Raw genomic sequence first — 27,043 nt, forward strand, 5'->3', positions numbered from 1 at the left:
AGCACTGCAACTACCACCAGATGTACTGAGGTTAACAAGAAGAATTAGCTCCACATCACAGATGTGTGCACCAAGACTGCCATGAGAGGCAAGGAAGATGTTTTGCCTTCCACTCAGGCAAAGGAAGACACAGCATTAGAGTAGACTCAGTCCTCTAACAAGCCCTTTCATGTAAGGCAATGACACAGATAATTGTAATAAACTCTTGTATGCTTGGTCAGGTAAAATTCTTGAAGGCTAAATTAGAAGCAGGAACATAAATGCATCAGATAAACCCATTGTCATGTAACAAACTAAGAATTTGCTGCAGTTTTGGCAGAGCGAGAGCGCCTGGATGGAATGAAATACTCAAGATCAGGCTGATTAAAGGAACCAAGCAGCCATTTCTGGACGATGCACAGAAACCTCTCACTAGGAAAAATATTATTTCCTCTAATGGAACACAGCTGTTCGGCAGCATCAGTACAGGAAGATAAATCTAATAGGAAGACAGGCCCATCTGGAGTCCCAGTTCTACTATAGATCTGCAGATGGTGTGAATAAACATCGTTTCAACAGAGTTCTACAAAACCAAATGACACGAGATGATGATCAGTTCAGAGTCTTTAGCCAGTTACACTTACAGAGAATTATTAATATTATTAATATTAAACAAGATTTGGATGTAAAGCACCTCTGAAGATACAGGAGAACACAATTAACTGAAGGTGCTACAAAATGTTGTGCAAAGCTTTCTGTGGAAAACAGTGCAAAGCTTTTCTGAAAGGCAGATACACAAAATACCGCTACAGAGAAAAAAACAGCAACTGCTTAAATAAGAAGTCTTAGGGCAGGATAACTAAGCTGGCTGAAGAAAATCAGAATTTGTTATTTAGAATCAATTCAGTTTGAATGGCTGCATTAAAACAAACAGCAGGATCTCTGAACACCAGTAAAACTGTGCAAGGAGAGACAGATGAAGAGAGAGAACAACTCTCTGAGAGCTTGTTAGAAAGATGGATCAAGAAGTATGGACGAAAGAATGATGGATGAAAATAGAGTATTATTAGAACAAATGAGAAATACAACAAAAACAATCTCAAGTTTTGCCCTGTTCAGAAGAGGATGTGGACTTTGTCAAGGCACTTAATAAGTTTGTATTAACTGGCAGCATTTCTCAAGTCTGAGCTGCATCTCAATTGCTACCTAAACCAGCGGTAGTTCTGCACCCCCCGAGCCCCAAATGTGGTTCACCACTTAGCAAAAAAAGACGTGTCTCCAGCCTCACATCACCAGCAAATTGCTAATCTGTGTTACTATTTTAAGAGCATTCAGCAAACAGTGGTCACTATGCATGTGTCACTGGAAAAAAACCACAAACAAACAAAAAGACAGAAGGATTACTGATCCCAGGACCGGCAGATGACTTTCTCACAGGTTTGTTAAACTGAAGACACTGATAGGCAAAGAATGTATCTGTGTTTTAAGAACTGCATGTATCATAACTAAGTCACTACTTCCAGTGCTTGGCAAATTCCAGCGGGACTCTTGCCTTTATTTTAAGGCTGATCTAAAACTTACACTGACTTTTGGGAAGTATGATGCACCCCAGATTGCAAAGAACTTGCAAATTCTGTCTGTGCAAGTATGATGGTTAGAAGGGAGAAGTCACCTCAAATTCCACCATCGCTTTCTTCATGCTCTCCACATCAAAGATCATCTTAATAAGATCTTGGATTGGCTTAGCAAGTTTTGATTTTGTCCCAGCACCTACTGTCAGTTTTCTGACAGCTTCTTCATCCTAGGAGGTAAAAATAGTATCAGAATTAGCAAAATCACAAAGGATAAAAGTAACAGGCTGGCTGCCATGGCAACAACTCAAAACCAATTTAGTGTATGCATCCTATGACTAGCCTGAAGTTCATGGGGAGCGTGGGACATTGCTCTGACATTTTGGAACAAAGTGGGCTTAAAAAACCACCTATTCATTAATTTGGCAGATGTTATTTCAAGAGCTAGCACAGTAAAAAGTAAGCATAAAAGTAGAACTAGGGGAATAGAAACTCTCTTTGCATCTCTGCTTCACCTCAAGCAACAGTATTAATTACTTTTTCTGCAAGCCTTCTGCTGCACAGAGACTTTGATATGAAAAATAACTGTTTACTTTACTGCTTTTATGACAAAATAGACGTAATAACTAGTTTCACCAAGTTTTTGTAATAAAAATTGTCACAGATGCGTACAAGAATCATCAATTACCCAAAATACCATCTCGATGCCTTCTTGGAGAGAGCATTGTACAAATAAAGCATCTGCCAGGTGCTTTGAGTAACACTGTACATTGCAGTGAAACAGACACTTTGCCACTGAAATATTCAAATTTCCGGAATTCAAGCACTGAAAGATGACATCCATTAATTTGGCCACACAAAAACTCAACAGCTTGAAAACATGTTTTCTGGTAACTTTATAGCTTACTAACAGCATTCAACTATTTCATCCAAAAATAGTTTAAGTTACAGGTATGTCTTTAAATAAACACATAAACCCTCACTGGGTAGAAAGAAGAGAATTCTTATTTGGCTTAGCTGTCTAAATAGCCAAACCTTACTGGCAGCAATAATTTCTCTATCTCAGACTGCTCAAAATGTGCACTAAGCAGAATGCTGCATAGGAGTTGCTTCTGCATTTGGGAGGATTTTGGAGGCAGAAGACAGATGAGAAGTATCTATTTTAAATAAAAGAAAATCTGGTTTTCAGACAATATGTATGTGAACTGACTGCTGAATTAGGTTCAAATTAACACCCTTGAAACTACAGAGTAAACAAGAACGAGCACTAAACGGACTTCAGACTTGATAACAGAAAACTCCATAGTTTCCCAACAGTCTGTTTTAATGGATGGCACTCCTTGATCTACAGTTCTCTCCTGTAGCACAGAGATGCAATAGCTGCACTTCATTCCTCTGGTTTGTTAAGTGTAAGCGATCCAACAGTGAGCACAGAACAGAACAGCTGTAGCAAGGCAGCTAAGCAATGCTCCACCTGGTACTTGGACATCTCACAGTTACCTGTCCATAATCTATTTCCAGGGGGTAGAATTTTTTCGGATATTTAGTGAAGTTCTTTGAATGCCAAGAATTGCCAGTTTTCTCTTCATACAAATTCAGGAAGTGTTCAACAGCATCTTCTTTTGACGGCATCTGCTCCAGCTTGTTACTCCCAATTACAGTGCCCACACGGCCCCAAGATCTGAACACCCAGTATCTATAGAAATGAAATGTGAGAAGAGAACATAAGACACTCCAGTGCTGGATCTCAGTCCAAATGAGACTGACCCTGCAACACCCACACAAACGATGCAATCAGCCCTTTGCATACCATTAATTTTATGGAAGACACTGTCTATCAGTAATTGTTGGAAATCAACAGAGGAGTCACCACAGAGTGTATGTCCAAGAACTGGCAAGAAAAATGCCCAGTGTTAACACACCAGAACTACAGCCCTGAGAATAAACGGGTGCACAGCAGGAAAAGAGAGCCTAGCACCTCTTCAGTCTTAATGGTTTGTAAATAAAAATCTTCAGGCTATTGAGATCATATATTTGAAAAACTAAGACAATGCACCTGTAAGCCTCAAGCCCCAGAGTTGAGTATTTTAGAGAAACCAGAAGCAAATCAACTATTTGTTTGTACTACCTCCACCACCTTGGGTGAGCTCCCATGGTATTTATGGGGATACAATCAGTCAACCTTTCCAGTGTGTCAGGTATGAAATGCAGGCACAGAGATCCCTCCATGTACTGAACCACAGATCTGATACAACCTCACACACAAGCTTATTATGAACATGGTAAAGTGCAATAAATCTGGAGCTGAACCATGGTTACTGATGACAGGCATCAGCTACTCTGGATTTCTGTGCCACTTTGTTTGGCAGGGGCAGTTTCATATTAAAGCACTCTCACAATTTCTTTATCTCATCAGCAACGCAACCACTGGACAGCTCTGCCATGCACCCAGTGGGACTGAAAAGCTAAACACGTGATCAGCCCTGACTATTTCAGTGCATTTTGTTAAGCCTCAGGGCTTAATTCAGGACTACACCGTGGTAGAACAGCCAGAATCTTGTTTTGTTTCCCCAGGTTACAACTCTGCAATTAGAAGACAAGATTAAGTTGGAGAATATGGAGAAACCACCCCCCTTAGGTTTTGTCAACATCACAAAGGAATGTCTCCATGCAGAGCAGAGATTTCTCCATGGGTGGCTTGTTGTTTGGCAGGTTTGGAGGAGTTCTTTTAGTTTTGTTTTTTTTTTTTTTTTTGTTTGGGTTGCGGTGGGGTTTTTTAAAAGTATCTCCTCAAAGACATTTAACTCACAAGTGGCTTTCGGAGATGTCAAAAATCCAGTATGTATTAGGGAAAATGCGAACGAAAGTATTTCAAGGGAAAGCTAAACTCACCTGTTCTCTCTGTCATCCTCTAGCAGCTGCAATTTATAATAGGAATTGGTTCCTTTCACAATATCTACTAGTCCCAGGGTTGCACTGAAAATTTTTCCACCTTTTTCAAAGACATGAGCAGAATCCTCCAAACCTGCAGAGAAGAAACAAATTAGAACACAGAGGAGGTTACTGTTTTAGCTCTCCTTCCTGCATTCGTGCTCACCCAAATGTTTCATGTAGTGTGATTTAACAAAAATACTGCAAAAACAGTGACCATATGCTCATTCAAAACTACCTGAAGCACGTTTTCCTTCTAATGAATTGTGAGCACGCATCTTTAGATAACCGGAGTGAACACTGATCCTAACAAGAGGGGAAAAAATTGTAACCTTTGACAGAGGATGATCTAAAATCTCTTATCTAACACTGCATGACTGGCTGAAGGAATTCTCAAGAGGTGCAGCTCTGTAGGTGTCACATTAGCAAATGGACTGAAAAGCAAAGCTTGGCCTTGGATGCAGTAGGAATTCTCAGAACAACATCCATGCACCATAGGTTTGGAGAGTGGCATCAGCTGCTCCCCAAAAATTCTGGGGGCAGATGTTCATGCCAGACCTGTGGCCTCTGCTGACTGGGCTTTTATTCACCACAGTGACAGATGCTCCTGAAGCTGAACAAGGTACATGCTTTCGTTTAAAAGGTCCTTCTGAAAGCTCCACTAAAAAAATCCTACAATATCCAGCTTCAGATGTCAGTCAACATCCTTCCTTTGACAGCAACGAAAAAGGTTTAAAAATTCGTGTTCCTTTTATGGAACCCCTATCCTTTCACCAAAACAACACTTTGCAAACAATCACGCATCCTAAAGACTGTGGGTAGTGCAGTTATCACTCACCAGAATCAGGATCTACTGCTGCTCCACCCTTCACTGTTAGCTTCATTTTCTTTTCAGACTTGCTAGGTCCTGCAGTGAAAGACAGTTAATTTCTTTCCTAAGTGAGCAACAGTCTGACTTGAATCAACACTTAAATTTCTCAATTTGCATAATTATCACCCTAAAGTGAATCAGATTACCAATATATGAGCACAATGACTTCAATGGCTTTTTTTTACCTAGCTTTAGCAGTCAAATTACAGCCTCCATCCCACCAAGTAAATGAAAAATAAGATTTCCCAGATTCTCTCTCTCTCTCCTTCTGGCTCCAAGGGGTGGACCATACCATTTTTTCACCTGCACAGCAGATAAGCACAACCAAGCCTGACAGAGTTCAAGAAGTGTTTGGACAATACTCTAGGGCATATGGTGTGATTCTTGGGGATTGTCCTGTGCAGGGTCAGGAGCTGGACTCAACGATACTTGTGGGTCCCTTCCAACTTGGCATATTCTGTAACCACAAATCCCAAAATGGGATTTAAAAAACTCACAGTGCATGGGGGGTGTTCAGATTCCCTGGAGATGCTACTGCTGTGAGATAGTCTGGCAATCACATACCCAACTGTATGACAGAAACCTCTGCTTTGGAGGATACGGAGAACAGGTTCCAAAGATAAGGGAGCAGACCTGATGTTTTTGTTCACGATCCAAAGTTAATAATGCAAGCTCTCTCTGGCATTGGTGAGCAATGCCACTAGTGGTGGATATTTTTCCTCCTCTGTTAAAACAACATTATGTTCTTAATCAAGTAGCAGAGACCCAGTGCTCTGGATTCCAATATTTTCTCACTTGCTAACACCCCTCGGGGGTCATGGTAGTCTCTGTCATCTTGATGCCCCAGGACCTCCCTGGAGCTGCAATATTGACCAAAACTGGCAAAGAAGCTGATTTCTTATGAGGAAGAGACTAGACTGATGTCAGGGAAACCTGGACACATACAGCACAGATCTCTGAAGCAAGACTGACCTAGGGAAAACAAAAGCCAACTCAGGAGACAGCTTCACATTTACTTAAAGCCAGTTTTGCCCTAAGGTCTCATTATTTAAATTTATTACAAGAAAAAGGGCAGAGAACTCAAGAAAAGGCCAAGGACAGACCACACCCAGGTTTGCTTTGTGCATGCACAGAATTGAAAGGCCTGTGGATAAACAACCGCTTTGTTCATCACCTTGTTCTTCTTTGACCTTGCCAGCACTCTTCATACTTGGGGGCTTGCTGCTCTTTCCATCCACAGCCATTTCCTCATGCTCCATTTTCACCTCTGCACCCCAAGGGGAAAGTGCATGGAGAGACACAAGCTCCTGGAAGTCCTTGCTGGAGGATTTCACATCCTGAAGAAACGCCTCTGAGACCACACGGACTTTGGCCTCCTTCACTTCTTCCATCTTCTTGCTCATTTTCTCTACATCCTCTGCAGAGGCAAGGGTAGGAAAAGGGAGGAAAAAAAAAAACAACAGTAAGGATTTAGAACTCAGCCTCTCCCTTTGGCCACGATTCAGGGCTCTGTAACACTTTGTGGAAACACAGTTCCACTATATTTTGGATTCAACATGTTCTTTGGGGAGGAAAATCGCCTTCGGCTCAAATCTGCAGCTTGGACTAGAGCAGGAACACTCCTGCTTTACCGGACTGGTCCAGCTCTCACCTTCCCAGAGCTGGGCTGGGGCTGTACAGTTCCTTGGGGACCTCCTGGCAGGTGGGAGAAGATCTATCTCAGCAGTCAGTTTGCACCCCAACTCCAACAGGGAGCAAGAGCAGACCCTAACTTGCCAGTAGAGAAAACAACTGCCCTCAGGCACCTACAGTCAGCTCTGTAGCTTCTCCAAGGCAAGCACAGACACAGCCCCCAGCACCTCTCATCCCAACAAGGGTGGCTTGCACGGCACCACAGTCTGCACACAGATCCCAGCTCCAGCTGCCAGACCCAACAGAGCCTTAAGGCACAACCCACAGGGTTAACCCGCTAAGCAAGTGAAGTCAAACAGCACACAGCTGTCTTTAGTTTTCCAAGCACACTAAGGCCATGTGTGCACACAAAACACTCCCCCTAATCCAAACACTGATCCCCAGACGGTTCTGAGGACACATGCCCTCTGTAATCTTCTCAGCTACCAGTACAGTGCTACCAGTAACCGAGGCAGGGCTGCTCACTCTGTGTGCTGATGCACAGGGTGGCCTTGTTAGCTGTTGTGGTCATCTTTCCTCCCAGGTCCTCCACAATGCTCTTCACCTCCTCCTTGTTCTTTGACAGCTTTCCAACAACCAGGATCTTCATGTTGGTCAGTGGTTTGTCTAAGGGGTTTGGAAATAACACAACATGGTAGCAACAGGCATAGAGTTCCCCACACAACAAGCACAAAGGGACAGCATCCCCCCCACTCCGTACAATCAGCCCAGCTGGCAGGGGGACAAGGGGCCAAGCAGGTCCCAGCTGTGCTAAGCAAGTGGGAGGAAGTTCCCCTTCACATAGGAAAAGCAACAAAGCCTGGCAGCTGCCAACAAAGAGAAGGGACGGAACACAGGGAAATGGATATGTAGGCATATTAGTTGCCCTTTTTTTGTTTTGTTAAACGAAAAAAAAAAAAATCACTCTGCTTCAGTACTGTGCTACTAGAGACTGTGCTCTGCTTCCCTCTTTTTTGATGCCTGAACAGGATGGGAGAAGCTCACTGTCACACAAAAGCTCCTGCCTCTTCAAAAGGAAATCTGTTTTTGAGGGGCTGCAGAGAGGATTATCTCTCAAGCAACAGTGCTCCTACATTACAGTATATTTGAGTCTTGATCTTATAGACAGTACAAGGCTGTACCATGCAAACCCCATAACAAGTCAGGAGTAGACTGGTAACCATCTGAGGCACCATCACATTGTGTTAACACTCTGCAGGTGGGTCCATTCAGGACACTGCAAGTATCTAAGAGCATATTTGCACTGCTGAAGATAAATGCTATCAACTCTGATTGACCAACTGAGGGTTGTGTTTCCTCTGCTCCTCTCAACTCAGATTTGTTTGGTTGCCAGCAAACAAAGCAACCTGGCTTTAAAATCTGGTCAAACTTTTTGAGTTTACTGTCAGGGGGCACTGGGGCTGGAATCAATTTGCTAATCAGAATCAAGACCTGGGTTATTTTGTCTTCATTGCTAAAATAACATGATCTGGCTGAAGTTATCCGTGCAGAATTACTTTCACCCTTTTCACCAAGTAACAATAATGCCTTGCTCCCAAAACTATGGTCAGAGCTAGAAAGGCTGAATAAGAAAGAATTCAGCATGGATCTTAATGGACAGGCTATATCACCAAAGCATACAACTCTTCCAACAGCCTACAGGGAGTTTCTGGAGCCCAACCTTTTGCCAGCTTGTGGGCTGGAGACAGCACAACTATTTTGCATAAGGGGAGTCAGTGATTGGTAAAGCCAAATCTCAGTGGATGATTTAAAAACAAACAAACAAATAACCCAAAAACCAACCAAACCAAAACAAAAACCACACCAAAAAAAAAAGAAATCACAGAAACCCCTCTTGCCCTTAAAATCTAAAATGATGTGGAATATTTGGCATTATGCATGTCCCTGGATGTTCACCAAGAAACCAAGCGACAAGGCACTTTGCAGCAGGTCTCCATTGGGACACATTTTGCAACATCGGCATTTTAAGTTTCTGATTCATTGCAAACACATCATTTCCTTACCATCAACAAACACCCAAAATGATTTGTGAGTAAACAACCAGGACCCCAAGTCCATGTCCCCAGGCAACCCACTGTACCAGGGCCCACCTGTGCTAGGAAGATGAAGCACATGAGACTGTTTTTCAACAGGAGAGCTCTGCCTGCTTGAGGACAGGAGGAGAAGGGCATGCCTGTTCAGGGTGGCACGTTTGTCTGGCTGGGAGTGGCAGCCTGAGCATCATTCCAAACTCCACCAGCCCATGCCCAGCCAGACACTTACCTCTGGGTGCAGACACAGCCTCTGACAAAGGAGCAGATGCAGAGGGAGGAGGCGCAGAGTTCACAGCTGCAGCATCTGGAGGGAACACCCTGTCCTGCTTCTTACATTTAAATTTCTTCAGGTAAGGAATTTCCCGAAATTCCTGTGGGATGGAAGCATAAGCAGAATTTAAAACCAACAAAAACTACTGTTAGATTTGAAGGCTAAATTGAGCACTGGCCAAATGTTGGCATTTACTGCAAGTCTTGGAAAGGATTTCCGAGAGATTCGCACTAAGGCAGGCAAACCCTCACTTTAGTGACTGTGAAAACAAAGCTGGAAGAGGGTAAGTGATGAGTTTTAAATCAAACCAGCAACATCTCTTTCAATTTAGTGTTACTGGAAATTATATGATTAATTTATGCATTAGCTGCCTGCTCCTGGAGGGATGTGGCTATGACAGGACTTCCCTGCTGTCACAGCTGCTCAGCACCGCAGTACACTGCTCTCAGGCATCCAACACTCACTGCTGCTTATTCAATCTCCTCACAAGAGGTAACGTCAGTTAAGAAATGTGCTTCAGAACATGAAATATGCGGTAAACACCCACCTTTGGGATTACCCAGTCTTTCCTGTTGGGAGTCTGCGTTTTAGCAACGCACTTGGTCCAGGCAGTGATATCCCCTGAGCAGTAATATGCATCGCTCTTGAACACAAACTGCCCCTTACACTGCTCACAGGGAAGCAGAGCTCCAAATGCCATCCCATCTGCTACTCGGTCCAAAATCTAAAGCAACAGAGAAACAACAAAACAGGTCACGGCAGGAGGAGGCTGGAAGCCCACACACTGCACTGCACTGCACACGAAAATAATTGTCGGGCTGTTGGCACGCAGACGTTTCCAGCGCATGTCAGGCATAAACTAAACATAAACCACAACTCTTACCCACACTGATTGATATATGATGCCTTAGAGGCATGACACAAAGTTTCTCCAGTCACCCCTATCTGCTCACACTTCTGGCTCACAGTCTCTCCTGTCCAGGAAGAGGGAGGTGATTCTCCCCCTCCACTCCACTCTCTTGAGACCCTACCTGGAGTGCTGCCTCCAGATCTGGGGCTCCCAACATAAGAAGGACATGGACCTGTGGAAATGAGTCCAGAGGAGGGCCACAAAAATGAGAAGAGGGTTGGAGCACCTTTCCTGTAAAGACAGGCTGAAGGAGCTGGGATTGTGCAGCTTGGAGAAGACAAGGCTCCAGGGAGACCTTATAGGACCTTCCAGAACCTAAATGGGGTCTACAAGAGAGCTAGTCAGACACTTTTTACAAGGGCCTGTAGTGGTAGGACAAGGGGGAATGGCTTTAAACTGAAAGAGGGTAGGTTTAGATTGGATATTAGGAAGAAATCCTTCACTCATCAATGGTGGTGAGGCACTAGTTGCCCAGAGAAGTTGTGGATGCTCCATCTGTGGAAGTGCTCAAGGCCAGGCTGGACGGGGCTTTGAGCAACCTGATCTAGGGAGTGACATTCCCTGCCCACAGCAGGGGGTTTGGAACTAAATGATCTTTTCCAACCCAAACCATTCTATAATTCTGTGGTTCAGGAGAACATACCTACCACACAGCACCTGATCAGGCTGCCATGCCAGAACAGCCAAGGAGGAGATGAGCTACTGCCTCTGAGCACATGAGTAGGTAGGTGGGAATGTAGGCTGAGACAAGTCCAGGTTTTCCTGCCTAGAGAGTATTTCATGACCATTTTGAGTCTAGACACTTCCCACATCCCAGCCCACACTCCTTTCAAAGAGTCTTGATAAATACAAATACTTAAAGCAGTATGTGGCTCTGAAAGAGTACAGACTTTCACACCTTACATAGACTGAAACTGGCAGTTTTTAGAAAAGAAACCGGGAAAGAAGTTTTACGGTTTTTGCTTCATTTTCCATAATGGAGGAAGGCAATGTGAAGTGCCTTAACTAACCTGCTCTTAAAGAGACAGCAACAACAACAAAAAAAACCCACCACCACAAAAAACCATGGACCACTTTGAGCATAGAATAAAGGCACATCACTGCAACCAAGGTGCTGAACTCAGCATCACACACCACCACACTGCCCTTCACAAGAAGCCTAACAGCAATATCACCAGGGTCCTGGGACAAAAGGACTGGGCTTTGCACCAAATTTCTTTCTTATGTGTTACAGGAACGTGCTTCAGATTCATGGACCTTGCAGCAATATTGGGTCGAGTCAGCTTCACTGATTCAAAGAGCTGGTGCACATGCAGAGCAACTACAGATCAACTCACAGCATTCTCCCCTGAAGGAACCTCCTGTTTGTTGGCGATCAGCAGCTCTTTCAGGTCATTAGTGGAGCAGACCTTCCTCAGCTCATCCTTGATGCCCCAGATCAGCTCTGTCTGCTCCTGTTGACAAAACCCAGCAGCTTAGAAAGCAATCGACTGCAAGTACCTGAGAACACTCTTAAAACTGCAGTATGTGGACAAGGTTTTAGCAAGTCCATGCTTGCTAAAACCATCTCACACAGATTGTGAGGTGAAGAGCTTCAAGAACCAGTAGCTTTACCAAAAGGGAGTCACATACTTCAAATTGCAGCATTCTTACTAAGCAAGCTCTCAACAGCCTTTTCAAATACCACCTAACTAGTTGACATTGATAATAGCAGGGATGTGGCTGCATTTGAGCCTTTTATCAAAATAAAAAATCAGAAATGCTGATTGTCACTGTTTTTATTTTAAGGTAACTAAACATAAGAGGAATCTCTACCAGCTCAGTCACCACAGCAGTGCAGAGGAGCATGCACATCCTTTTGGGATCTTCTGAAAAGTTGAAAGGGTTGGAAAGCAAAGCAGCATTCTAAAATATCTCAGATAGTTTTTGAATGTTATTCACTGGCTACGGTCAGAAGTGTAGTCTACCCTAGAAGAATTGGTTAACTGGGTTAAATGGTTTCATTTTCAGTGTTAATGATCACGCTCCATGAAATGTTGTTAAAAAAGTAAACCCAAAGTTAACCCTAAGAAGTGCTCATCCATGAAGCGGACTCACAAAGTACCTTGATCTGTCCTGAACATCTGCATTGCAGCAGCAAAACTTTCAAAATCTCTCAGCTAGTTTTTTTTTTTTAATTAAGGTGCTGCCACACAACAAAAAAGAAAACTTTTGTTCAAAGGTGGAGGCACCATTTCTCTACGGCTCCATTAAGACTTCAGTTGCAGCAAAAGCAGCTTGTTAATTTTTTTTCTTGGGAACTTTCAATAAATACAAAATTCCTGAAGCTCTACTGGGAATTCTTCCCACAATATTCTAGAAAGTGAAAGGCAGAAAGCTGTGATCTATCACGATTTGCACCCAAGAATGAAAACATCTCCCCAGAGGGTGAAAAATGTATGATTTCTCATTAATGTAGAGTTGCACACTTTATCTCTGTTTAATTTTTACAATGAGCTATTTATTGTTTCCCAAGCTCTTCTGCAACAGTGCTTGGGCTCTGAGCACGAGCCACCACAGCCAGATGATACAGGAAGGACAACAGAAACAGCCTCTCTGAGAGAAAAGGTATTTAACCTCATCTATTTAAATCCAATAAGCACAAGTCCTAGACTAGAAACATCCTTCCTGTCTCGAAAGAAAGGGGCAGGGTGAATTGCCTTCAGCAAAGCCTTAGTGACAGGGCACCACGTGTGCCAGGACACAAGGACCAGCTGTGCTGCAACTGCTCCATCTGGGCACAAGGTACTGCCTTCTCCAGGTGCTACAGCTCTTCAGTTAGTGCCTGACACTGCACTGTTCTAACAAAGAAGTTTTTAGGATGTGATCAGCTAAAACTCACCTTCAGCTGTTTTTCCTGCTTCGACTCTTTCTCTTTTTCTTTTTTCTGTTTCTTTTTTGCAGTCACATTTCCATCTACCTCTTCTCCCTTCCTCTTTCTAATAGAGAAAAAAAAAAAAACAAACATACAAATGAAAGGAAGTTATTTAAATGCCTGTCCAGCAGTTACCAGAGCTCAGATTACTGACTGCCGATATCTGCAGAGGCTTGAATATCCTCAGTCTTGGCAGGCAAACCCATTTTTCAAATTCCTCAGTGCTAGACTGTATGCATGTATTTGGCTCCACAACATGAGTTGCCTCAATCAGGTCAGATACATTTAGAGCTTTTCTATGGGGTAATCATATGGTCTGGCAGAAAAGTATATCAAATACTGCAACATTTCCAGGCATCTTCATATACACCTATATTAGTTACCCTAAAGACACAGCTAAGAATCACTGAATAGCTCTCCAAATCTAAGGTGGTGTAGCAAGGTTAGAAGACCACAGTGTCCTTCAGCCGAATCAACAGCTTGATATTTATTTCAGCTTAGACAGCCCATACTGAAATGAAGGGCAGCAAACTAAGTAACTTTAGTAAGTTAACACACTGGGAAATTAGATATTTCCCATCTAGTTTCTCTTCAGACTGGAATATTGGCCTGCCTCTGAAATCAAACAGGTGGAAGTTTCTGCTTGAAAAGCGTTCCCAGGCCAACAGTGGTTTTGTGACGTACTATTGTGAGTTGTGTGTGTGGAAATTTATTGCTATTAGCTGGGGTCCTGGAGCTTCACAGGGAGAAGTTACAAAAAACACTGCTTGAGAAAGACTAGAAAGAGGAAGCCAAATGAAAACTGGGGGGGTTTTGGCAGACTTCAGAATGACAAGAGACCTCAAAGGAAGATCTTTTGTGTTTCCAGAGCTGTCATCCCCTTCATCTGCATGGTTTCAAAATACATCAATATTAATAAATCAGTGTGTACTCTCCCCATGAGAATACAAAGGGAAATTTTGCCCCAGTTGAGGCAGGATGGGCATGCAGCTCGAGGCAGAGAATGAACACAGCTTCAACCTTGAAATTCATTTTGAGAGAGCTGCTATCATATTGAAACATCAGCCAAGTTTCTTTTTAAGAAAGCATCTGTTTTAACTTTACAAGCCGTGGCTGATGGTTAAGCCATAAAGTTGACATTCTTAACTGCTCACCTACCTACAATTTTAAACAGTTCACTTTTTAGTATTTTGCTACCGTTAAGACTAACTCTGTATGACAGCTTATTTAGCTAAAAAGCTGCAGGAGGATGTCAGAAGGTACTCTTCTCCCAGAGACTCACATGTGAGACCTGTACATTCTAATGACCATCCTGGCCCTATAACTGGGCCAAGTCCTCATTTTAGTTGCAGGGGTCACCACTAGCCCCATCATTAGCACCTCTCACCAAACCGTGGTTCAGAGCACTCTGCAAGTCTTTGAGGGCTGGTTTTGCAGAAGAGCTCATCTTCCAGCTGTGCCCCTGCCAGGTCCCATCAGTGAGCTGGGGCTGTGCACTGCCTCGGGGTGGGAAAACAGCTGCACTGTGCTACCAGCAATTGCTTGAGAAAAACTCCTTATTGTGTTCTAAATCAGGCAAGCAGCAACCAATGTGGCAGGACTGGCTCCAGCACACACAGAGCAGTGCCCAGGCCAAGCAAGTCCTCCCTCCTCCCCAGCTGCAGCCTCTGCCAGGGGCAAGACCAGAGTGTTCACTGAGCCCCACTATGAGGGTAGTGACCTCCCTGAGTTTGAACAGAGTCAGGGGTACACAACACAATCTGGGAAAAACATACCAGCTTGAGTACAACACACTCTGCTATAGTATTAAGCCCCCTGGTTTGGGAAGGGGTAAGTGCTTAGGATGGCTGCCCAACCCTGTGTATCTGCAGTGTCTGCTGATGGTCAGGCTGCCTCCAGCAAGCCAGCACTCACTCCCATAATGTAAGTTGTCTCCTAGTCTCCAAGAGAAGCAAATCCAGCACGCTAACCACTGGAAGGTGATCACTCTGCTGAGAGGCCCTGTGACCCAGGGAAAGCATCCAAATTCCAGCAGTGACTCAGTTTTGGCAGCTTCTCCTCAGAGTTAAGGGGACAGCAGTTGCTCTCCCAGACAGAGCGATTACTGTACCTGTTCCAGCCACTGGAAACAAATGGAGCGAGAAGGATCATCCCAACTGCAGAGAGGCATAAAGCTTTTGGTCACCTTCTCCTTTGTGCCTGGCTATGCCCAAGGCTAAAGCAAACACTAATCATTTTATATAGCCTAGAGAAGGGAATGGCAAAGCTGAACTCATCTTGCACCTTCCCAAAACAGCAAATTTTAGAACAATCGACAAAATACATTTTCAATGACACACACATTAATTTTATCTTCCATCCTTGGGACCAAACACTGTGCTGCTCACAGCAGCTGGGTGGTACTGTGTACACCCTTTTTCCTGCTGAGAAAAAGACACTCTTCCAACATCCAACAGGTACAGCCCAACAGCTTAGAAGGACTGGTACTTCTCAGGCAACACAAACACCACTTCTCACCTTCATGGAGGATACACAGCTACAAGACTTATTCCAGCTTTGGAATAAGATGAAGACGGAGGTGAACTGTCCTGTCCCATTCTAGCCTGGCCCCTCTTTACCATCTACTCTCTATTTTTCATGTTCCCCGCCTTACAGCGGGAATGAAGGGGTCGAAAGGACAGTCACAGCAACAGCTGGGTAAGGCAAGCAGCCCGCAGGGAGGAATAAGAACTCCACTTTTCACCTCCTCACAGTAAAGCACTGCCAGACTGTCAGTGACCTGAGTACTTACCATTTGCCTCAGGCAACCTCTGCAGTTAATCCAGTACTGCATGACATCTCCAGAAGGACACATTGCTCCTGTCCTGGACAGAAATTTTACCCAAACAAGAGAGGCAGAAAATACAGGGAAGTCTTACAGCTCAAAGCAGGAGGGTGAAACACATGCTACCAAAAGAATACTGTCCAAGGGTGCTCGCAAGCTGCTATTGCATTTGCTACATCGGCATGTGAGCACTCCTTCCACAGAGAAGCTGCAAGCAAGGACACAAGATCATCCTCCTCCGGGCCTGCAAAATGCTGGTGCGTAGGCAGGACAGCTCCTAGCCCAGGGGAGGGTCAGCATGCCTCACCCAGAGGTGGCTGAGGAAAAAAGAGACAGAATCCTTGCAGGAAACCTTCCCATTTCTGCCCTTCAGAAGAAAAGGATTTTCCAACCTGTTCTTGGTAGCCCTGCTTGGCGCCTCACCTCTCTCATCTGCAACAGACACACCAGAATGCCAACCTTACAGAAAGGGCTGACAGGGCAGTCCCAAAGATTCTCCTCAGAGTATGGGCTGGACATGCAGAAGCAGCATTTAAACTTGGATGGGTCACATCTGAATTGTAGAGACTTCTGATTCAAGATATAATTTAGACACAGCACAATTAGGAATACCTTTGAAGATCATTTTGAGAATCTCATTTGCAATAGATGCTGTAACATCATTTCAGCAAGATGTTGTAGTTTCTGTTGTTAATTCCTGTCATCTGACTGAACACACAGGGTGAATGATTGGAGGTAACTGCACCTCTCATTCAAGCCTCTGGTGTGTTTTTCTTTTGTCTTCTCCATAACTGCAGTGCCTTCTTGGCAGAAAAATCACAGGTAGTTCACACACCACACCTCTCCACCTCATTCTGTTTATCTACACTCTCACTCATTCAGTTTGTTTGACAACTGTTTTTCCAATTGACCCCTGCTATCCTTGGCTCAAGCACACAGCCCAAAGAGCAGAAGGTAGTGGAGCATAAGAGCCAGCTAGCACCTTCAGGGTTGGGGGGCTGGTTCAGGCAGTGATTAGAAAACGGGAAAGATGAGACGTCCTGCTGCTTTTCTGGTTCACATTACCCTACATCACCAGTGGAGCTTTTTTCCACTGCAATTCTAGGCTTTTATTTACACAGTGACTTGGCAAACTACTCTGTGGTCTGTCTTTACAAAGCCTTCATATTTTGCATAGCATCCCAGAAGTGGCCCAGAAAAGCAGAGTCAGGGCAGAAAAGAGAAGCACTTACACAGTCAAATCTCTAGAGCTTTGCTGAGGACATAGGAGAAAACTACAAATAACACCATGAAACTCACACACTGTTCTAGGACAAAGTGGGACATGCAGCTCGGCACAAAAAGCAAAGGACTACTTGAAAAGTAGCAAATGCATTAAAATACTGCACTTCTGCTTACACTCTGTAATGCACACAGAGGTAAAATCCCGTGGAATGCATGGAAAGGCAGCAGACTGCCCAACACATGCACACAGCTCCTCTTGGTCTCCACCAGTTTAGCTGAGTGAGGTGAACAGCACAGAACCTGACAGGGCTCCAGTAGCACTGCAGAACCCTCCCCACAGCACTGGCACCACTGCCCAATGCTTCTGGAGCACCTGCTATCCAACCAGGAATAAAGCAAGGGGGTTGCAGCCTCTTACCACCACACATCGCTGATGCAGGCTCCTCTGTCACCTATGCCCAAGGAGGGCATTCACATACACACCAGGCTCTGAACCTACACCACACTCATCAGCTGCATGTCTGGAGGACCAGTATTGATGAAGACCCCACAGATCTGACACGGCCACAGCCTCTCAGAACCAAAATCAGTCTCACGGGACATTTTCATGGTGAGTAAAGCTGAATTCAGTCTAAAATGCACAGAGAAGCCCAATGTTTTCCAACTACATGATCTTTCTTATTTGTAGGATTCAGAAATACCTCAGGTTCCTTCCTCTTTAAGTTCCTTGTGTTCACTGGCTTGTGTTATGAAGCATGACTCAAGGCAAAGTCATTTCAAGATCAAGTAACAAAAGCCTTCATTAACAAAGAAAGATCCACCAGCACCAGCAAGTCACCTGGAAACACTTCTCTGTCAGTACAAGTTCTGTCAAGAGCCTCCACTAAAAGTTTCAACGCAAGGCAATGAAATTTCAGATATACCATAAAAGATTCAGCAAATAAAAGCATCCAAGTGTAAGCACTACATGGCCAATAAACACCATTATCAGATTTAGTACCTGTCACAGATCAGCAGCTCATAGATAAGAGATGTCAAATCAATTCTCTAACAAGTGGTTTGAGTGGAGAAACCATCACTGATAACAGTATCACACAAGGAGATGGAGAGCCCAATACCCATTCGTATTAAGCTTGCATTATTTTATGGTTGAAAGCTCTACTTCAGCCCTCCAAGTCACAGCTGCAGGTCTCTGCATTTCCTCAAGGCAGACATGGGGGGCAATGCTCCCACAGACAGGGAATGTGTGCTGTCATCTGCTTCAGGTCACAGGAAGGACCAAATCCTCCTGTGACCAATGTTGTTTAAACAACATCACACAACATTTATCACGGATGTATTTGAAGACAATGGCTCCTCTGTACAACCGAATTTCCTACACTGCCCACATACCCTTCACTCTTGGTAGCTGGGAGCTGCTTCTTCAGAGTTTCTTTATCTTCAGCTTTCAAGATGCTGAAGCCCAGGAGCTGAGTGGCCCCGTACGACGGCAGGAAGCCCAGCTCTGCTCGGCGGCTCACAAAGCAGTCCGGGTGGTACCAGTTATCTATCATTCCCAGCTGCGGCTTTTCAGGATGCACCATCTTCTTGGAAATCCGGATCTGGCCCTGAGGTAGATTAAGGTAACACAAGAGCAATTGTTAGGCCATTCTGCGAAGAGCAGAATGTTAACAACATGACGCTTCCTAAACACCTTTAAAACAGCAACAGTTCTATCAAAGTCTGCAACTTTTGTTCAAGCTCTTTCACTATGGTTCCTCTGCTTTCATCAATACTCCTTCTAGGTTGAAAAAGTCACTTTTTCAGGTAGTTTTCTGTTCAAAACCCACTCAAACCAGGTAATCCTGTTGTATTTTCTCCAACTTCCAGTAAGCTTGAACAAGTAAAACTCTCATGAACAAAACCCATAAAGGTAATTCTAAAAATTAATTTTATGTCCCTACCACTCAAACATCCATGATAATACGATCTTACTCTGTCTTACTGCAAATTACTTTTTAGATGTCTAACAAGTAGTTGGTTTAGCTGCATTTAGACTGCAGTAGTTTGTGCTCCAAAAAGGAAATGTCTACACAACAGTCACCAGTGTTTCTGCAGGTAAAAGCATACCTGCACTGCTGTTTGGCCCTTGCCAGCTTTAGCCAATTGGCAGGCCTATTCACACCCATCAGAGGTTTGCAACTTCATTTTGCCAACTACCCTCAGAAGCAGAGCACCAAGACACGTTCAACTACAAGGCTGCATCGTTAATTAACTTCACTGCTGGTTTTGTCTGCTCTCATGGAGTTGATATGGATACCCTGCACACACACATATACACAGAGCTGGTCTGGCTGAGGAGGAAGGAGAGGCCAACACCTTTGCAGTGCAGCAACAAGCAGTTGGTGATGGCTCTCTTGCGACAGAAAAGCTGGTGAGCAGCGTTTCAGCCTGTTCTAAGACCTAAGTGAAAGGAAAGATCAGCAGGTTTGAAGCCCAGGCTACCACTGCCTGAGGGATGCCTTTACTATCAGCTGTCCAGGACACAGCTGCTCCTCAGACACAGAAATGTATCTCTGCAAGTGCTTTCCATATGCAGGACAGGCAGGAAGCAATTATAAAAGCCACTGTTTGAATCAAAACCGGTGGGATAAAAGATAAGAGATGGAGAACCAAGAAAAGCTTTTTACCTTTTCTATTTTCTGCTCACAGCCTTTGCAAGTACTTCTGTTAGACTTGGCATATTCTGCAGCAAAGTCATTTAGGCTCTTCTCAGCCTTGCCACCTCCTTCCTGTTCCCCTCCTTTTCCTGGAGAACAAAGCAAATAAATACAGAGTTCGGCTTTAATGCGCGTTCCCTTATTTTCTTATTCTCTGTCCCAGATTGTTAGAAGTCTGGATTAATAAATCTCTTGTGTTCCAGTCACTCATTTGCCAAAAATCTGAATACAGAGCAAGATAAGCAGTCCGTGCCTAAAAGCATTTTGAAAATAAAAAACAAGTTCTTTAAATAGCCAAGTAGCAATTGCACAGAATTGCTTATTTAATTATTTTAAAACACTTGCAAAGGTGCACACAGCTGACCTTTTCTGTTTCTTTCCCGAAAGCAGTGTAAAATGAGATCTTACTGAAAAACCAACTGGAACAGGAGTCACAAACAGCTCTGCTTCAAAGCAGAATTCCTTTTCCCAACCACAAGTTGCCTTTCACTTTTTGTATTACTACATTTCCAGAAGCAAAGCTCAACCTAAAGCTGCCCAGTATCCTTGGTTTACACTGAGACACAGTGAGTTTAGCCTAATCTGGACTTCTACCCTTCTTACGTGCTTGCCTGACTCACTAGTTCATGGGGTAACAAAGAGCCACCATAACGACCACACTGCAGTGAAGATATCATTAAAACAACATACTACAGCAGCATTTGTTAATGTTAGAGAACTGAAAACAAAATACACCAATCATGATTACAAAAAATACTTTTCAATATATCTGCCAACTGACTTGGCTTTTTCCCCCTCACTGATTTAACATGCTGGATGATACTGCTGGTGTCCTAGCCCTGGAGTGTGGAGACACTTCAACAGCTCCTCTGACATCCCTTGCTGAAGGGACACGGAAATCAAATCACCATGATAACCGCATGAGAAGAAGGAGCAAGTTCCAGCTGAACCTCCAAACACCACAAGGCCTCTGCTTACCTCCTCCAGGGCCTCCAGTTTCAATGGCTTTCTTGATTTTCTCCTGATCTTCCCACCGAAGCTCAGGGAAACCGTCAATGTCTGTGTGGGACACGATTCGAGCCCGCTTCCAGAAGCAGCTGTAGTGGTGCCAATGAGGGACTTTGCCATCAAACATAGGCGACTAGGAATAAAGCACATTAGGCCAAGATGAAGCAATTCAGGTAGAATCGAGGGAGGAAAAAAAAACCAAACCAAAACTCAACATAAAAAAGAGTATCTGAGCAAACACAAGTGATTTTTTTTTAATTTTATTTTTCTTTAAATTAAGAGATGGATACTATTTAGGACAAAGTCTAAGAAGAAAATCTACTAAGACAGACAAGCTGCTGGAGAGATGTCCCAAAGGGGATAGACGTGGAAGGAGCATTTAGCTAGCTTAACCAGTTCATCTTCCTGCTGCTTAGCCCATCTGTTTTACTGGAAAAAAAACAAAGGTCACAGCCTCAGCATGGCTGCACCAGCCCCTCTGAGACTGCTGCAGCACGAGAGGCTGCTGATATCACTCCACTCTGAGCGCAACAACACGATCCCTTTGAGAGCCACTTCTCAAGCAAACTGCCCATGTCCTGGAGAACCCACATCAGGCACAAGACAAGAAGGGTAGCTCCAAGGACTGAAGAAATCCCTAAGTGGGCTGCAGGAGGCAGAGGCAAAATTTAAAGGAAACACCAAAGCCCAACTAAGTCCTGCACCAGAAGTCCAGAGGAGACCACAAAGATGATCAGGGGGCTGGAGCACCTCTCCTGTGAAGACAGGCTGAGCGAGTTTGGCTTGTTCAACTTGGAGAAGAGAAGGCTCCAGGGAGACTTTATAGCACCTTCCAGTACCTGAGGGAGGCCTACAAGAGAGCTGCAGAGGATGTAGTGATAGGACAAGGGGAACAGCTTTAAAGTGAAAAGGGTAGATTTAGATTGGATATAAGGAAGAAATTCTTTACTGTCAGAGTGGTCTAACGGGTGGTATTCCTGCCCATGGCAGGTCAGTTGGAACTAGATGGTCCTTAGGGTCCCCTGCAGACCACACCATTCTATGATTCTGCAATCAGGACAGAAGAATCACCCAAATCCTCCCTGAAGTGCAGCTCCAGAGTGCCCTGCCCTGCACCAGCCTTATCATGCAAGTGCTCCACTTGCTTATGACTCAGACACATTAAGTACCAGTCTGGCATCACTCCGGTTACCCATCAGACAAAATACCTGTATAGTGGTTTGGCCCCAAATAACACACACAAACAACTCAGTGCTGTGTAATTACTATTACTGATGATACAGAATCAACAACCTAGGAAAGCTTTTACTGTATCACTCACAAACAGGAGGGAGATTTCCAAGCTGAAAACAACAGTAGTTTCGTGCATGAGCAAAAAGGAAAGGGCTCTGAAGACCACAGCATGGAAACAGGAGAGCTGGGAGCCCAAAATACAACTAACCATCAACCAAAACTGTAAGAAGACGTTTTTATTTCCAGCTGGACTCTTCCCACAAGCCAGGATTTGGATTACCCAGTTACACTCACAGCACCACAGCAGCCACCCTGCAGTTGCTCTCAACATCTCTGGAAGTCACAAGCACTTTTGGCACCGAAAGTTGGACACATCTGGGCTTGTGTCTAGTTTTCCTGAAGGACTTCTCAGGGCTCTGCCCCCAACAGAAAGATGCTGCGGGCACAAGGCACTGGGGTGTATGAAAGGGAGCAGAGCTGGCTCAATGTACAAGATAGCCACGCATGCAGTGAGTAGATCTCCTCCTCTATATGGAGTTGTAGACTTACTGAGTTCTCTGTGTGAAAAATGAAACCTTCAGGCAAGCTAGGTCTTGTTTACACAACTTCTCTCAGCTCACCTATCTTCAGACCAAAGTTTCCTAAACAAACTAAGGAAAAAAGAGACCGATTCACTTTCACATGCAGATAACAGAAACCCCTCAGTTCTAGCTGGAAGCAAAAGGCAAAGCTGTGCTGATCCTGCAGTGCCTGGGTGCCCGCCCTGTTCCAAACATTGAGCACCCCACTGACGACATTCAGAGCTCTTGAGGAACCAGAACAAAAGGGGGGTCACAGCTAACCCAGCTAAGGACTTGGTCTGGGCTTCCCTTTGATTTCTTCTGCACATTTTGCAAAAGAGCTGTGTGCATTGATGGCGGCACAGAGACTGCTCTGCAGGGGATTTCCCCAAGAGGAAGCAAGGGGCCTGCGTGCTCTACTGAAATTCGGGAGGGGGGATGCTCAGCAGCAGGGTGTGAGAAGTGCTCTGCTGGTAGAAAAACTGGCAGTGGGGGGAGAGAGCCTTTTGCAGAAAAGATCAAACAAATTCAAGAGATTGTAGGGGAATAAATAAAATTACAAGTGTTTGGTGCAAGACTTGCAGTTTTGGGGAGATGGCTGGCAATAAAAGGCAGTGGCTCTGTGAGGAATGCCACAGTCCCTGCTGTCTCCTTCCACCTGCCCTCAGGAGATCGCTCCATAAAACAAACCCTACAGAACCAGAACACAGGCACACCGCGGACCCCCAGGCCCCTGTGCTGAGGAAGGGCAGCCCGCCTCGCATCAGCTTAAACTGCTGGGGAAGGCAGGAAAGGATAACAAACGCGAGGAAACCGAGGAGCAGCAGCTGGAGCAGGGGAGGAGGAGCAGCTCCAGCGAGCGGCTTAGGGCAGCCGGAGAGACAAAAGGAAAAGGCAACAGCAGGAACACGTGCGAGCAAACACCGCAGCCTGGCACCGCATGGTCCCACATTTTTCCCAGAGAAAGGAGGCTCTGGGGAACAAAGGCAGAGGCAGGTATTTCCCCTGCGGGGAGCCAGCTGTGCCTCCAAGCCCGGCAGACCTGCCAGCCCTGCCCCGCATGCAGCAGCCCCCGCGGGGGGCCAGGCCCCGGCAGCCCGGGCGAGGAAGGACCAGACCCTTCCCCTCCTGCTTCCAAGTGCTGCCTCTCTCCGGGGCACAAGGAGGTACGTCCTCCAGAACCTGCTCCTCAGGGAACCACAGCAGCCATCCATCCGCAAGGCTTTCCTCTGGCGTTCGCACTCCACGTCCTTGCTCGCCTTCCACAGATACACATATATGCCTTTGCTTATCTTTCACAGCAACAACCCCCAACCTCAGCCCGCTGTCCTCCCGCATCCCCAGAATGCTGCAGGTGCCCTCTCCCATTTCCCCTGCTGGAGCCAGGGGAGATCAAATACCCCCCTCCCGGGAAAGAGGCGTATGCCTCCCCCGCAGAGAGGTGACTCTCTGCCCATCCTCGCACAGCAGTGTGCGATGTCGACTCCGTGCACGGCCCCCAGCTCTCCAAAGCAGGACGGGGCCCTTCCCACCATTCCGAAGGGAAGCTGAGCAGTTTCTACTCCAAAAGGCAAATAACAACGTGAGGGTAGCTGACAGCAGGACGTGCCTTCGCAGCCAGTTCGCTGATTGCGGTTCGGCTGCTCCACGCCTGCCCTGTGCCAGCTGCTCTACAAGACCATCCGGCCCGCCCGCCCACCCTGCGGTGTTACTGGGAATGTCAGGGGGGTTCGCACGGGGCTGCCCCAGACCTCCCACACCTTCGGGTCGCAGGTCCTCTGTCTCGTATGCAAAGCGCCCACCCGGCGGAGATTCCCCGGCCCCGACACCGGGTGCCCCGAGTGATGACGCTTCCCGGGGCACGGAAAAACCGACCCACGGAGCGAACTCACCTCCCACCTCGCCCCCTGGGCGGCAACAAAGCGCCTCTGTGCGGGCCCCCGGGCCGCCCCCCCGGCCCTGCCACAGCACCGAGCGGTGAACTTTGCACCGCTTCGCCTCCGGCCGCCCCTGCAGCGCGGTGGGGAGCGGATCCCACCCGCGCCGGGGAGCTGCGGGCAGGCTGCTCCGGGCAGGGCTGCCCCGGGCACGGCCCCTGCGGCGGGCACGGCACCGAGCGAAGGCGCCTCCGCTAAAAATAGCCTGGGCTCGCCCCCGCGCCAGCGAGCGGCGCGGCCGGGCGGCTCCGGAGCGCCGCGGCGGGCGGAGGATGCGGAGCCCCGGACTGGCCCCGCCGCTGGCGGCACCGAGCGGAGCGGCCAGCCCAGCCCAGTCCGTGTGGGCCCCGCCACGCTGTACCTGCACCATGAGCGCCAGGCGCAGCGAGTCCTTGGCGATGCTCTCGCCGCACTTCTTGCAGGAGGCGCGGCCGCTCTTGGCGTACTCGGCCCGGTACAGCTTCTCCGCCGGCTCCGCCATCGCCGCCGCTCCCGCCGCCGCGGAGCCGCCCCGCGCCGCGCGCCCGCCGCGCCCCCCGCACGAGGCAGCAACAGCCGAGCGCCGAGCGCCCGGCCCCGCCTCGGCCGCCGGGCGGATCGGCCGCTCGGGCATCGTTTGAGCATGCCTGGCAGGCTCCTCCAGTGTATCAATGGGGGGCGGGGGCGGCGGCGCGTCACGTGGCGCGGGGCCGCGCGGACCCCGGAGGACACCGGTTCGAGACCCTCCCGATCCACATCCCGTCCCCTGCCGGGACCCTCTACATCCTTCCGCCTCCCTCCGCCTCTCTGTCTGCAGCCGCACAGAGCAGGCTCCCCGGCTCTTGGGAGAACCTGTGCTCAGCAGCTCTCCCGCAGCCAAACACTGACCGCGTGATGCCGCTCCCAGGCGGGCGTCTCAGTGGTGCCCAGAGACAGGATGAGGAGCGATGCCCATACACTGAAACACAAGAAGTTCTGCCTCAACATGAGGAAGAGCTTCTTTATGTTGAGGGTGGCAGAGCCCTGGGACAGCCTGCCTAGGGAGGTCGTGGAGTCTCTCTCTCTGGAGGTATTCAAAACCGACCTGGATGCACTCCTGTGTCACCTGCTGGAGGTGACCCTGCCTTAGCAGGTGGGTTGGACTGCATGATCTCCAGAGGCCCCTTCCAACCCTAACAATCCTGTGATTCTGTTTTCTCCAGCCTCTGGGGATAACAATGAGACTACTGACAAAAGCAAAAGAGAGCGATTTGAGAAGTTAAACCTGGATTTTTTTTTCTCCCTCACAGGAGGTAATTATCCCCTAATATCAGCAGAGGGCATTGGCTCTGCAACTTCATTGGAGAAAGGAAGAGGAGAGCACTAAAGTTACTCCAAACCCTTTCTAAGTATTTGTCCTGAATTTTATAGAGATTCTGGAAATAAGGTTCAACTAAGGCTGGATGTGCAGCTCCGGCTGGGCTTCAGGCACCTCGCAGGTGTCACTCAGAGTTGCACACCGGCATCTCAGCTAAACCTGCCATGCTGACAGACCTCTGACCTTGTGCTGCCCATCTCCCCGGCTGTCACACGTCTGCTGTGAACCAACGCAGCGCTGCCCTCACAGCGAGCCCCCCAGCAGCCTCCGGACTAGCGGCGTGCCAGTGAGGAAGCATGGACCCTGGATACATCACTGCGGACTTGGGGAAGGAATAAGAAAAAATCTCTGTGCAGCACTAGATGGTGCTGCGAACACACAGTCAGATACACAGGTACTCAATACAGCGGAGCCTTTGCTGTTGCCAGTTACTTCTTAAAGGAGTTCTTGACCCAAACACCAGTGGTTCAGAGGCACATCAGCGCATCTGGTCCCACACTGGGGAAAACTGACGGACCCAGGAGAGCTCATCTGGATGATCTGATGGGCAGCCGAGGGTGGTTACACCCCACACTGTCCAGCACGGCTGCCAGAGGCTTTGCCCGCTTTGAAGGTGACCAGAAGAGAAGCGTGTAGTGGCACTCACCCATTTTAACAAACCTACTGCCACCCTGTTCCATCCAGGGACTTCCAAGAGGAAAGCCAATTACGCACAAATAAGAGTTGACTCGAAAGAGTCATCCTGAGTCAAGTCAATGGCCTGGTTAACTCTGATCCTGCCTTTGCCAGGAACTAACATAAGAAAGGCCAAACAAGCACTACTTGATCTCCCAAATATTTCCCATCCTCTTGAGATTTGTAGCTCAGGGATTTCCTGCATGCCATCATCCTGGGGGGAATTTTTCTTCCCAGAAAGTGTCCAGTTTCTCTGAAAATACTCTTTTGTTTATATGTTATTTATTTATAGGATTTGAGCAAAAGAGAAATGGCTGCTTGTTAGTGCTTCCTCCAGCTGGGGCCATTTTCACTTCTAAGGAAAGACAGCCTTGT

General features: G+C 46.6%; 1 protein-coding gene across 1 annotated transcript in view; it reads right to left on the reverse strand.

The window, feature by feature from the left end:
• The window catches only part of PARP1 (poly(ADP-ribose) polymerase 1), a 34,216-nt gene extending 9,027 nt beyond the window's left edge, over nt 1–25,189 (reverse strand). Inside the window, exons 1-14 of the mRNA XM_027712932.2 lie at nt 25,019–25,189; nt 20,898–21,060; nt 19,890–20,008; nt 18,613–18,827; nt 13,140–13,236; nt 11,596–11,712; nt 9,896–10,072; nt 9,307–9,448; nt 7,510–7,650; nt 6,527–6,769; nt 5,320–5,388; nt 4,443–4,575; nt 3,051–3,246; nt 1,652–1,780 (exon numbers count right to left, since the gene is read on the reverse strand). Coding sequence (XP_027568733.2) covers nt 1,652–1,780; nt 3,051–3,246; nt 4,443–4,575; nt 5,320–5,388; nt 6,527–6,769; nt 7,510–7,650; nt 9,307–9,448; nt 9,896–10,072; nt 11,596–11,712; nt 13,140–13,236; nt 18,613–18,827; nt 19,890–20,008; nt 20,898–21,060; nt 25,019–25,138 — 2,061 coding nt within the window. The 5' untranslated portion in view covers nt 25,139–25,189. The remainder of the gene's footprint in view (nt 1–1,651; nt 1,781–3,050; nt 3,247–4,442; nt 4,576–5,319; nt 5,389–6,526; nt 6,770–7,509; nt 7,651–9,306; nt 9,449–9,895; nt 10,073–11,595; nt 11,713–13,139; nt 13,237–18,612; nt 18,828–19,889; nt 20,009–20,897; nt 21,061–25,018) is intronic.
• Nucleotides 25,190–27,043: the final 1,854 nt, after the last annotated feature.

Source organism: Pipra filicauda, unplaced genomic scaffold, assembly GCF_003945595.2.
Source record: "Pipra filicauda isolate LSUMZ 115617 unplaced genomic scaffold, ASM394559v2 scaffold143_size2779998_pilon, whole genome shotgun sequence".
Classification (NCBI taxonomy): domain Eukaryota; kingdom Metazoa; phylum Chordata; class Aves; order Passeriformes; family Pipridae; genus Pipra; species Pipra filicauda.